The 13,967-nt window shown below is 42.0% G+C and overlaps 1 protein-coding gene across 5 annotated transcripts in view; it reads right to left on the bottom strand.

Annotated features, from left to right (window-relative positions):
- The window catches only part of RPS6KA6 (ribosomal protein S6 kinase A6), a 124,798-nt gene that overhangs the window by 28,401 nt on the left and 82,430 nt on the right, over nucleotides 1-13,967 (bottom strand). For all 5 annotated transcript variants that reach the window (XR_012906857.1, XM_075940769.1, XM_075940766.1 and 2 more), the window contains 3 exons: nucleotides 3,325-3,427; nucleotides 990-1,114; nucleotides 508-633 (listed from right to left, as the gene is read on the bottom strand). Coding sequence is in view for 4 of the 5 variants with exons in the window: in XM_075940769.1 (XP_075796884.1) it covers nucleotides 508-633; nucleotides 990-1,114; nucleotides 3,325-3,427 (354 nt within the window). In the remaining variant the exon portion in view is untranslated. The remainder of the gene's footprint in view (nucleotides 1-507; nucleotides 634-989; nucleotides 1,115-3,324; nucleotides 3,428-13,967) is intronic.

The raw sequence follows: 13,967 nt of genomic DNA, 5'->3' as shown, positions 1-13,967 counted from the left end.
CTTTTGAGTGCAACCGTTATTTTGAAATGCAATGAGCTCACTATTCCGACATCCTTGTAACCTCATTCCATGAGATGTTAAGGAGCATTCTGGAATAACAATTTATTTCAAAATAAGTGCTATGTAGACAGCACCAAATTTTGAAATAAGCTATTTTGAAATTGACTCGAAATAAACGATGCAATTTGCCTAGCTGAAATTGTATAGATTATTTTGAGCTATGGGTGCAGTGCAGATGCACCCTTATTGCAAGGGCAAGAAAAAAAGGAAAAGTGAACATTTAACAATATGCTTTTTCAGTCTGTCTAAATATTTGATAATTGAAGTAATCTCAAAGCCAACAGATTTGTTTCAATTGATACATTTCTTCATGAGTCTTTTCCCAATGTTTGATAACCTTCCCTCTGAAAGGAAATGACAACTGTACTTACTAGTAGATGAAAAAAGATACATTACTCAACTGCCAAGTAAGAATTCAGATACCAAAAGAGAATTTACACCAAGTACCTTGACAGCAAACTCCATGTTGGTAGCTATATGCACACATCGTTTGCAAACAGAATAGGAGCCAACTCCAATATCCTCCTTCAGCTCATACACATCAGTGAACTGTGCACTGTTTCCATGAAGTTGCTTTAAATAAATATAAACTGAATTTTAAAACAATGAATTGTATTTAATCAAAACATAATTTTTACTTTCTCAAGCAGAACATATTTTCTTTGTTTGAAGTTTTCTCCTTTTGAAATGTGCATTTAAAAAGACATTCAACTTGATTTTTGACACTAAATTAGCTTAAATTGCTGCATGTTTTATTTACACACACACACACACACACACACACACACACACACACACACACACAGGTTTTGCAGCTGCTCTGCTGACAGAGTATTTCCAACAGGAAAATGAAGGTTAATTATTAATACCCATGTCAGCTTTGAGCATTTCCGTAAATAAATAAATATACCAAGAAAAATAAATATTACCTGTACTATTGGCAATATATTGGTGAGGGGTGAGATTTTATGATCTTCTATAGCAGTAGTTGCAACAAAGCTAAATCCTTTGAACAGCTGATGTGCATTAGCACTTGGTGGAACTCCTGGAGAATCTAATTGTTAAACACACATGCTTTATTAGAATCTGAAGAGTATTATTGTACTACAGTATGTTCAAACTAAGTCATTCTCTGTGTGTACCATATGTTCTCAAAAGTATTTTACAGTAAATACAAGCAAAATTAGTTCTGAATTATAAGATGAAGCAGTACGCCAATACATCATCTTTTACTTAAATTCTCACTTTTGCTTATTTTAACAGTATCACATGCTAAAGGACGAAGCATGCTTTTTATTGTTTAACTATAAGACTTCAAGATGTTGCAGAAACTAGAATACATGCAATTTCATCTATTTGGCTGCCACACCAAAAAAAAAAAAAAAAATCTATCCATGACTAGTCAGAAAGAAGAACTAAAGACTGATGTACTATTTCATTCATAGTTGTAAGCTCAGATATGAGGAGCTAAAAAGGGTGATGCAAAGAAGCTTCAACTGAAGCATCATTGATACAGGAATGGCAGAAGTACAAGGATCTTGGGAGATAATGCCTGAAGAACATAGTGATAGGTTTCAAATTCACAAAAGCCAAGGACTTCCCAATGCACAATGTGCAACTCTAACTTCACTGTGTTTAGACAATGCACAAATAAAGCTCAATTTGTCCTAGAAGTATTTTCATTCATATATGTAAACTCAGCAATTAAGTTGGATTACAAACTACTAATACCACCTCATGTGGCCAACAAGCCAGATAGCTGGTTTTAAAGTCAGGATGAAAGAGTCACAAGGAGACTGATAAATCGGACTCTTAAATGAACACACTATTTGTTGAACGATAATGATTAACTGAGGGACTGAACATATCAATGTGTGGCAATTTCTGAATGATATTTGAAAGATGACTTCTAGAAGTACTCAAATTCATCTGACAGCTCAAGTCAGGCAAAACATTAATGTATGATAATGTGTTAACTTCACCACACATCCAGTTTTATCAATGCACCTCAATCCTGACAAGGAAAAATCCCTGCTCTCTCTAATCTAGTTTTTACTTACTTTCACTTACATGTATTGGACAAAAACTTAACTGAGCCAAATTATTGCCAGCTATAGAAGATAGTGATCCTGAAATATACTCAAAAACATTCACTAAAAGGACTAGAATATTACAGTCATCTTCACTTAATTTTTGACTTAATAGATTTTTGATAAGACATGAAGAACTATGTATTAAAACATCTAAATTTACAAGCAACATCTAAGACTCAGACCTAGAAGGAATCTGCTCCATTAGCTGTGTTAGAGTCCCAATGAAGGGCACAGACTCCAAGTTTTTAATATAAAAATGGTTCCTAGCTCGTACATTTAGGAAAATAATCTCTTTTGATGTGAAACCAAATAAAATATTGTACTGCTGTCTTCCTGATCTATACACAGCCAGGTTCAAGATATTCATGAGCATGAACCCCTCTAATTCATTATAATACAATGCTAATTTTTAAACTAGCACATAATTATGAACATTAATCACAACAACACTAATAATTTTAGCAGGAATCTCAAATGTCCACTAGTAGATACAATCCCATTACCTGGATACGGATTACTTCAACAACAACGGTTTTTTCACTCCATAACTGTCTGGCATCTCTTATCCTCTAACATATATTGGTTAAAATGGTTTAAAAGAAATGCATTGCCGTTCAATTTCCTCACATCTTAGACATGAAGACACTTTGCCTTCTCCTCTAAGACAAAACATGTTTTCTCTGCAGTTTCTCTCGCCAGCAGGTAGAAGATGAATGGGAGAAGACAATTCACTGCCTAAGAATGCTCCTCTTTGGGGTGTGCAGTGAAATAAAGAAATGCAGCTTGATGGAGGAAACTATGACGCACTCAGGAGAGAGGAGGGAGATTTGGATTTCAGGCCCCCTTCTACAATTTCAAGTCAATCTACCTCTAGAGAAAATGGACATAAAAAAACCAACCACAGGCTAAAACAGGAACAGAAGCAATGGAGAAAGGCATAAAATTGAGACACAAGAGGTTAAAAACACTTTTCCATCCACTAAATGACACTAATGCCACAGCTGATTTTACTATAGTTAGTATATAATCTGCCTTTCATGTTTGTGCAAACTCCCAAGATCAATGGTTCTAATTTTATAGCTCTGGCCCCCAGGCACCAAACAACAATGTAATGTAAGCCTCCTACAGAATCAGTTCATCATATTGACTCATTTCTAAACAGGCACATTACCTTTTGGGGTTTTTGCTGTGAATTCTGGATCAAAACAGAAAGTATCTTCTGGTTTACCAGAAGCAGGTTTAAATGGGGGCTGAATTTCTCTTCTGAACAGTTTCTGTAACAGGAAAACAACAAAAGAAGTTTAACTAAAATTCAGAATGAGTATACAGATATATATGTTCTGTTAAAAAAATCAAAGAAATGCAACTAGAATGTTTTTCATCTATTTCCAAAAGATGTAGTTTTCTGAAAGAGCGCACTTCAAAACAGCAGGCACAGAACAAACATGTATCGCTCTTTTTTTTTCTTAAGACTTGTTCAGATTTTTCTGCTCTCCTGATTTGAACAGTATTAGCAAGAAAGAGTGTCAGAAAGCCCCAAGAATATATCAAAGCCTGCCCCACCTACTCCTCCTGCATGTGCCTTACCAAGAAACACTCTCCAATGGCAGGAGGAGGCTGAGAGAGGAGCTCTCTCATACTTTCCCCCATTACAGATCCCTGGGGCAGAAGATTCTGCTTAACCTTTTTCTTTTTTTCCCTGCCTTAGGGTATGAGAGTATTTGATAGTGAACAGTGAGGCACTGCAGCTCCTCTTCTGTCCTAATGAGTGGTGCAATGGTAAAGCATTACCCCAAACAAATATTCCACAGCAGTGCTCCCTCTAATTATGATGTCCATGTACAGAATGAATTACGTGTACCAATATGGAGACAATAGATGACACATCACCTCCATATTGGTGTAAACAAAAAAATTCGTTCTGCACGTGTAAGATCTGACAGGTGTGTGATGCCAAGGGATACCAAGTGTAGGAGAGGCCTCAGGAGTGAAAAGATGAGGGCTCTAGTTGGGGGTGCAGGCTTTGGGATGAGGCTGGGGATAAGGTGTTTAGTGTGGAGGGGATTCCAGGGAGCAAAAGGGTTTGGAATGCGGAAGCAGATTCAGGCGAGGAGATTGGGAAGAGCATGTGGTGTCTTGGCACAAGTTAGAGTGCAGGAGCGGGCTCAGGGTTGGGGAGGTGGTGTCTAAGAGGGAGCTAGGGTGCTGGAGGGCACTCAGAACTGGTGCAGGGTATTTGGCGGGTAGGAGAATATAGGTGACTCCATGCTGCTCTGTGCTCACCGTCAGGCCCTGCCCTCCACCACTCCCATTGGCTGCACTTCCCCGCCAATAGGAGCTGTGGGGACAGAGATTCCCAGCACTTGGAGAGACAGCTCCAACTGAGGGAAGGAACAGCAACGCATGGGGGTGCCTGCCCCCACCTCAGGAAGGGCAGCCCCAAAACACAGGGACTTTACAGGCTGCAGACCAGTGCCTTGTCATAAGAGGACCCCCTCAGCCAGGGGCCCTGGGCTACAGCCCTTAGAGCCCCTTTTTTAATTCAGCCTTGCTGCTGGGACTGGATGAGCATCCTCACCCCCAACTGCAACAGCTCTCTGCTGTGACCAGGGGAAAAGACATGCTCCTCCAGCCCCACCACAAAGATGCTGCAGCCAGGAGAAGAGACACATTCAGTGTGCTGCAGCCTTGAGCCCCTGTACAGGACTTATTAGGTAGCTGCACAGCCACACAGCTTCGAAGGAACCTTGTTCCTTAGCCCTATTCAGAGTTTGTGAAGAAAAAAGTCTCTGCTTTTATCCTTTTATGGTCAAAGTCTAAATTTCAGTGGATTATAGGGGCTGGATACGTGGTACTCCCTGACAATCACCAGACTTCTACTGTTCCCCGTCCTTGTGTACAAAAAAAATCCACTGAAGAGAAGTCACTCAAGGCTAGGGAAAATATGCATAGCTCATCAAGAACAATCCATGAAACAGAAAGTAAAAATAACCATTCCCAAACCAGAACTGATTTTACACAAAATGGTATCCAATACATGAAGTACACACTATAAAAAAAAAAGTAATGAGGTAAAAGTGCAATTCTCTCTGTGACTTCCTATCTTTTTATTTGAAAACCCTGGAAAAATTCTGAATATGGATCCCTTTGGAAATTGGTGTCTGCAGACCACAGGTTGAAAGGTGCTCTAGACACTGCTTGTTTAGAGAGATCAGATCCTTAGAGAGAAATCTTCTTCCTAGTGTATCAATATATCATCCTACCATTAGGCATGTACAAATTGGATTTTCTTCTATTAATATTTATATTCCTATCCCACCTGCCAGACACAGGTGAGTACAGAAAAAAAGACACAAAACTCGTCAGCATGGTACACGGGTGGCCTCAGCACAATGGCTGACAGTTAAGATTTTTTAGGCATCACAGAAAAGGAGAGTTTTAAGGAGGGATTTGAAGGATGATAACATTTTGTGGTTCAAGGATACTCCTTCCAAGCATGAAGGGAAGCAAGGGAGGCAGGACAAAGGAGCTAGACTGAAAAGTTTAATAAGTGGACAATGGAGGATGGCCTCATGGGCCAACTGGAGATGGCAGTTGCCATCTTGATACAGATGAGCAGAGTTAAGAGAGCCTATGAAAGAACTTGAAAAAGTGAAGACAAGCAACTTATGATCGATGGCACAGAGAAAAGGGAGGCAACAGAGGGATGCAGAAAGGCATGAGGTGAGGAATGAATCAATTTATCAGGCTAGGAAAATGGTTTTTGCAAGAGCATTCTGAATAAATATAAGAAGGGCAAGATTGTATTTTTGAAGACAAAGGAAAAGGATGTTGTAATGAATTGAGATGTGAGCTGAGAGTTTAGCTGTGTGGATGGACTGGAAGAATTCACAGATAAGGCCAGAAGGGGTTATTGTGATCATTTAGTCTCAGTTCCAGTACAAGAAGCCATTAGGACTTCCACGCATTAATTCTTCTTTGATCTAAACTTTATCTTTTAGAAAAAAAACTGAATACTGATTTAAAAGGCTATATTTTAGAAATGTTATGCAGAAAGAATCAGTCAAGAATTAGAAAAAGCCTAGCTGTGAGGACTTCAGTCTAAATTGCAGAGAATACTTATGTTTTGGGTCAGAGACAGGCAGAATGGTGGCAGTGTCCACAATAATCAAGAAGGAAGGCAGCAGAGAGGGTTTTGGCGGCAGAAATTAAAAGCTCTGTTTTAGACATGTTGAGATGGTCTGATACCTAGACATCAACAAGAATGTGTCAGGAAGATGGAGACGTCTACTTTGCACAGACCAAAGGGGGAAGTGTGGGAGGAGAACAGGAGAGGACAGTCACAGAAGCCAAAATTTTAAAAAGCGCATGGCTACCAAATCAACAAAAATAAGGATGGAGTAATGGTTCTGAGCTTAGCTGACATACAAGTACAAATGTAAAATCCTCTTTAATTAACCAGTTAAACAAATTAAATAGCGGACAGATGGCTGGAGCAGCTGGGTTGGAGCAGCCCCTTGCCCGCAGCAAGCACCGCTCCAGCCACAGCCTCCATTGGTTAACGGTAACCGGTAAGCATCACCCACAAAGGGTGATGCTTAGCAATAAACCATTCACATTCCTACTTCCAAGCCAGACAGTCAGAGCTGAAAGCCACAGAAGACTGAAGCAAAGGATCAACAGAAGGGTTTACTCTGACACTTCCAAGTTGCAAAGCTGAAACCAGTGACCTGAATGTTGAGAACCATGTGGAAGGGCCTACCTACTGCCGTTTTAGATTGATCACAGAATAGGGGGACCAAGGGACACTGTTTTAATGAGAATGATTGCCCCCATTTTGTAATAGGGCAAGGGAGGGGAAACAGAATCATAGAGCTGGAAGAGATCTCAGGAGATCATCAAGTCCAGCCCCCTGCCCAAGCAGGACCAATCCCAACTTAATCAACACAGCCAGGGCTTTGTCAAGCCGAGACTTAAAAACCTCTAGGGATGGAGATTCTACCACCTCCCCAGGTAACCCATTCCAGTGCTTCACCACCCTCCTAGTGAAATAGTTTTTCCTAATATCCAATCTAGACCTCTCCCACTGTAACTTAAGACCACTGCTCCGTGTTCTGCCATCCATCACTACTGTGAACAACTTTTCTTCATCCTCTTTGGAACCTCCCTTCAGGAAGCTGAAGGCTGCTATCAAATCCCCCATCGCTCTTCTCTTCTGCAGACTAAACAAATCCAAAATCCTCAGTCTCTCTTCATAGCTCATGCACTCCATCCCCCTAATACTTTTTGTCGCCCTCCGCTTGGCCCTCTCCAATGTGTCCAAATCCTTTCTATAGTGGAGGCCCCAGAACTGGACACAATATTCCAGATGTGGCCTCACCAGACCCAAATAAAGGGAAATAATCACTTCTCTAGATCTGCTGGCAATGCTCCTCCTAATGCACCCTAATATGCCATTAGCCTTCTTGGCTACAAGGGCACACTGTTGACTCATATCCAGCTTCTCATCCACTGTAATCCCCAGGTCTTTTTCTGCAAAACTGCTACTTACCCAGTTGGTCCCCATCCTGTAACAATGCTTGGGATTCTTCCGTCTCAGGTGCAGAACTCTACATGTGTCCTTGTTGAACCTCATCAGATTTCTTTTGGCCCAATCCCCTAATCTGTCCAGGTCACTCTGGACCCTCTCCCTACCCTGCAGTGTATCTACCTCTCCCCTTAGCTTAGTGTCATCCGAAAACTTGCTTAGGATGCAATCCATCCCCTCATCCAGATCATTAATAAACGTGCTGAACAAAACTGATCCAAGAACAGATCCTTGGGCACTCCGCTAGAAACCAACTGCCAACCTGACATCAAGCCGTTGATCACTACCCGTTGCGCCCTACAGTCTAAGCCAGCTTTCTAGCCATCTTACAGTCCATTTATCCAATCCATATTCCCTTAACTTGCTGGCAAGAATATTGTGGGAGACCGTATCAAAAGCCTTGCTAAAGTCAAGGTATATCACATCCACAAGGGGAGAGGCAATTCTCGATTTAGTCCTGAGTGGAGCGCAGGATCAGGTCCAGGATATAACCGTTACAGGACCGCTTGGGAATAGTGACCATAATATAACAACATTCAACATTCCTGTGGTGGGAAGAACACCTCAGCAGTCCAGCACCCTGGCATTTAATTTCAAAAAGGGGAATTACACAAAAATGAGAAGGTTAGTTAAACAGAAATTAAAAGGCACAGTGACTAGAGCCAAATCCCTGAAAGCTGCATGGAAACTTTTTAAAGACACCATAATAGAGGCCCAACTTAAACGTATACCCCAAATTAAAAAACATAGCAAGAGACCTAAAAAACAGTCACCGTGGCTTAACCACCATGTAAAAGAAGCAGTGAGGGACAAAAAGGTATATTTTAAGAAGTGGAAGTCCAAGCCTAGTGAGATAAATAGAAAAGAACATAAACACTGTCAAATCAAGTGTAAAAATGTAATAAGAAAAGCAAAAAAAGATTGAGGAACAGCTAGCCAAAAACTCAAAAAGAAATAACAATGTTTTTTAAGTACATTAGAAGCAGGAAGCCTGCTAAAAAACCTGTGGGTCCCCAAGATGATAGAGCTATAAAAGGAGCAATCAAGGACAATAAAGCCATTGCAGAAAAACTAAATGATTTCTTTGCTTCAGTCTTCACGGCTGAGGACGTTGGGGAGATTCCTGAATCTGCACCGTCCTTTGTGGGTGATGAATCTGAGGAACTGTCCCGGATTGAAGTGTCATTAGAGGAGGTTTTTGGAACAAATAGAAAAACTTAATGTTAACAAATCTCCGGGACCGGATGGCATTCATCCAAGGGTTCTAAAAAGTCAAATGGGAAATTGCTGAGCTATTATCTGTGGTTTGTAACCTATCCTTTAAATCAGCTTCCGTACCTAATGACTGGAAGGTAGCCAACGTGACACCAATATTTAAAAAGGGCTGTAGAGGCGATCCTGGCAATTACAGACCGGTAAGTCTAACTTCAGTACCGGGCAATTAGTCAAAACAATAGTAAAGAATAAAATTGTGAAGCATGTAGAAGAACATAATTTGTTGGACAAAAGTCAACATGGTTTCTGTAAAGGGAAATCCTGTCTTACTAATCTGTTAGAGTTCTTTGAAGGGGTTAACAAACATGCGGACAAGGGGGATCCAGTAGATATAGTATACTTGGATTTTCAGAAAGCCTTTGACAAGGTCCCTCACCAAAGGCTCTTCTGTAAATTACATGGCCATGGGATAAGAGGGAAGGTCCTTTCTTGGACTGAGAACTGGTTAAAAGACAGGAAACAAAGGGTAGGAATAAATGGTAAATTTTCAGATTGGAGAGGGGTAACTAGTGGTGTACCCCAAGGGTCAGTCCTGGAACCGATCCTTTTCAACTTATTCATAAATGATCTGGAGAAAGGGGTAAGCAGTGAGGTAGTAAAGTCTGCGGATGATACCAAACTGTTTAGGATAGCAAGACAGAAGCAGATTGTGAGGGACTCCAAGAAGATCTCACCAAACTGAGTGATTGGGCAACAAAATGGCAAATGAAATTTAATGTGAATAAGTGTAAAGTAATGCACATCGGGAAAAATAACCCCAACTATATGTACAGTATGATGGGGGGTAATTTGGCTATGACAAATCAGGAAAGAGATCTTGGAGTTATTGTGGACAGTTTTCTGAAAACTTCCACACAGTGTGCAGCGGCGGTCAAAAAGGCAAATAGGATGCTAGGAATTATTAGGAAAGGGATAGAAAATAAGACCCAAAATATCTTACTGCCCCTGTATAAAACTATGGTACGCCCACATCTTGAATACTGTGTACAGATGTGGTCTCCTCACCTCAAAAAAGATATTTTGGCCTTGGAAAGGGTTCAGAAAAGGGCAACTAAAATGATTAGGGGTTTGGAACGGGTCCCATATGAGGAGAGGTTAAAGCGACTGGGACTTTTCAGTTTAGAAAAGAGGAGACTGAGGGGGGATATGATAAAGGTATATAAAATCAAGAGTGGTGTGGAGAGGGCCGATAAAGAAAAGTTATGTATTAGTTCCCTAAATAGAAGAACTAGAGGACACCAAATGAAATTAATGGGGAGCAGGTTTAAAACTAATAAAAGAAAGTTCTTCTTCACACAGCGTGTAGTCAAACTGTGGAACTCCTTGCCAGAGGAGGCTGTGAAGGCTAGGACTATAATAGAGTTTAAAGAGAAGCTAGATAATTTCATGGAGGTTAGGTCCATAAAAGGCTATTAGCCAGGGGATAAAATGGTATCCTTGGCCTCTGTCTGTTAGAGGCTGGAGAGGGATGGCAGGAGACAAATCGCTTGATCGTTGTCTTCGGTCCACCCTCTCTGGGGCCCTGGTGCTGGCCACTGTCAGTAGACAGGATACTGGGCTAGATAGACCTTTGGTCTGACCCAGTACGGCCGTTCTTATGTTCACTGACTTGCCCATATCCACAGAGCCAGTTACCTCATCACAGAAGTTAATCAGATTGGTCAGGCACGACTTGCCCTTTGTGAATCCATGTTGACTATTCCTGGTCACTTTCCCTTCTTCCAAGTGCTTCAAAATGGATTCCTTGAGGATCCCCTCCATGACTTCTCTGGGGACTGACGTAAGGCTGACTGGTCTGTAGTTCCCTGGATTGTCCTTCTTCCATTTTTTAAAGATGGGCATTACATTTGCCTTTTTCAAATCATCCGGGATATCTCCCGATCTCCACAAGTTTTCAAAGATAATGGCCAAAGGCTCCGCAAAGACATTTGACAGCTCCCTCAGTACCCTCGGATACATTAAATCCAGGCCCACAGATTTGTGAATTTTTAGCTTTTCTAAATAGTTTCTAATTTGTTCTTTCCCCACCAAGGACTGTCCACCTCCTTCCCATACTGCGTTGCCTAATGCATTTGTCTGGGAGCTTACCTTGTCTGTGACGACAGAGGCAAGGAAAGCATTGAGTACTTCAGCTTTCCTCACATCATCTGTCACTAGGTTACCTCCTTCATCCTGTAGGGGCCCCACACCCTCTCTGATCACCCTCTTATTGCTCACTTGCCTGCAGAAACCTTTCTTGTTATCCTTCACATCTCTTGCTAGCTGTAATTCCCATTGCGCTTTCGCCTTCCTGATAACTCCCCTGCATTCTCAAGCAATATATTTATACTCCTCCTTAGTCACCAGTCCAAGTTTCTACTTCTTGTAAGCTTCCTTTCTGTGTTTAAGCTCACCAAGAATGTCCCCGGTAAGCCAATCTAGTCACCTACCATATTTGCTTTTCTTGATGCGCATTGGGATGGTTTCTTCCTGTGCCTTTAATAAGACTTCTTTAAAATACTACCAGCTCTCCTGGACTCCTTTCCCCTTCATGTAAGCATCCCAGGGAATCCTGCTCATCAGTTCTCTGAGGGAGTCAAAGTCTGCTTTTCTGAAGTCCAGGATCTGTATTTTGCTACTCTCCTTTCTTCATTTGGTCAGGATCCTGAAATCTACCATCTCATGTTCACTGCTTCCCAGGTTGTCACCACCTCTACTTCCTTTACTAGTTGCTCCCTATTTGTGAGTAGCTGGTCAAGCTGCGCATGGCCCCTAGTCGGTTCCTTCAGCACTTGTACCAAGAAGTTATCCCCAACATTCTCCAAAAACTTCCTGGATTGTCTGTGTACTGCTGTATTGTTCTCCCAACAGATGTCAGGGTGATTAAAGTCCCCCATGAGAACCAGGGCCTGCAATTTGGAAGCTTCTCTCAGTTGTCCAAAGAAAGCCTCATCTACCTCATCCACTTGATCCAGCAGTCTATAGCAGATAACCACAACATTACCCCTGTTGCTTCCACCTCTAAACTTAACCCATAGACTCTCAACAGTCTTTTCTTCCTCTAAATACTGGAGCTCCGAGCAATCATACTACTCTTTTACATACAATGCAACTCCTCCTCCTGTTCAGGAAGAACAGGAAGGGGAGAAAAGTTTACACCCTTCCATGGCAGTGCTCCAGTCACACGAGTCATCCCACCAAGTCTCCGTTATTCAAATCCAATCACAGTTCTTTGACTGGGCAGGGCTTCTAATTCTTCCTGTTTGTTTCCCAGGCTTCTCGCATTTGTGTACAAACACCTTAGATAACCAATTAATCACTCTACCTTCTCCATCTGAATCAGGGGTCCCCCTTTGTGGCTCGTTCCTCGTGATTCTTCCTGGTGTCCGACTTCCTCACTCACCTAGTTTAAAGCCCTCCTCACTAGGTTTGCAAGCCTGCCCGCGAAGATGCTCTTTTTTCTTTTGGTTAGGTGGATGCCGTTTCTTCCTAACAATCCTTGTGCCCGGAACAGAGTCCCATGGTCGAAGAAACCAAAGCCCTCTCTTCGACATCACCTGCACAACCATGCATTTACTTCCTCAATTCGATGATCCCTACCCAGACCTTTTCCTTCAACTGGAAGGACTGACAAGAACACCACTTGCGCTTCAAATTCCTTGATCCTTCTTCCTAGCGCTATATAATCTGCTGTGACCCGGTCAAGGTCATTCTTGGCTGTATTGTTAGTTGCTACATGGAGAAGCAAGAAGGGGTAGCAACCCGAAGGTTTAATCACTTTTGGAAGTCTCTTGGTCACATCCTGAATGTGAGCTCCTGGTAAGCATCACACTTCTCGAAATTGCAGGTCTGGACGGTAGATGGATGACTCAGTCCCTCGTAGGAGGGAGTCCCCGACCACCACCACACGTCATCTTCTTTTGGGGGGGGGGAGGGTCCTGGAACCCCCATCCCTAGGACTACACATTCCATGCCTTTCGGTAGTTGGTGTTCCCTTTGGATTTCTTCCCTGAGAGATCCCTGCCAAAGCATTCTCCACTGCAGTGCTTGTGGAGAGAGCCTGATAGTGGTTACTTGCCTCTATGGGAATGGGGGATACCTGAGTTGGCCTTCTTCTTCTTTTAGAGGTTACATGCTGCCAGTTTTCTTCCTTGTCCTGTACTGCCCTGACTGGCTCTTCAGCCTGCTGCGCCTGAAGGATTAAATGCTGCCTGAGAAGAGCTGGGCTGTGGTCCAGCTCAAAGGGCTGTCATGGCAAAAGGATAGGAGAAGACCAAAGATGACACCAGATGTGGTATATGAACTTTTGATGGATTAAATGGTGAGAAGTTAAGGATTGTATGCACTGGGATGATAAATGTACACGCTTTGGGGACTTTTGGTTATAGAATCATAGGACTGGAAGGAACTTTGAGAGGTCATCAAATCAGTCCCTTGCACTCATGGCAGGAATAAGCATTATCTAGATTTTCCCTGTCAGGGAGTTTGTCTAACCTGTTCTTAACCTCCAGTGATGAAGATTCCACAACATCCCTAGCCAATTTATTTGAGAGCTTAACTACTCTGACAGGAACTTTTTCCTGATCTTCAATATAAACCTCCCTTGCTGCAATTTAAGACCCTTACTTCTTGTTCTATCCTCAGAGGTGAAGAACAATTCCCCGCACCCCCTTCCTTGAAACACCCTTTTAGGTACTTCAAAGCTGTTATATTTCTTCTACCTGACCCCTCCTCCCGTGTCTTCTCTTTTCCAGAATAAACAAACTTTTCTTTCAATCTTGCCTCACAGTTAATGTTCTCTAGATCTTTAATCATTTTTGTTGGTCTTCCCTGCACTCTCTTCAATTTGTCCATGCTTTCTGTAACAGTGTTACATTGTTGACTCATTTAGCTTGTGGTCAACTATGACCCCCAGATCCCTTTCCACAGTACTTCATTTTGTAAATGTGCGACTGTTTGTTCCTTCCTAAATG

Source organism: Pelodiscus sinensis, chromosome 13 (genome assembly GCF_049634645.1).
Source record: "Pelodiscus sinensis isolate JC-2024 chromosome 13, ASM4963464v1, whole genome shotgun sequence".
NCBI lineage: Eukaryota > Metazoa > Chordata > Testudines > Trionychidae > Pelodiscus > Pelodiscus sinensis.
The sequence above is the reverse complement of the archived record's forward strand: the minus strand, read 5'-3'. Positions and strand labels throughout refer to the sequence as shown.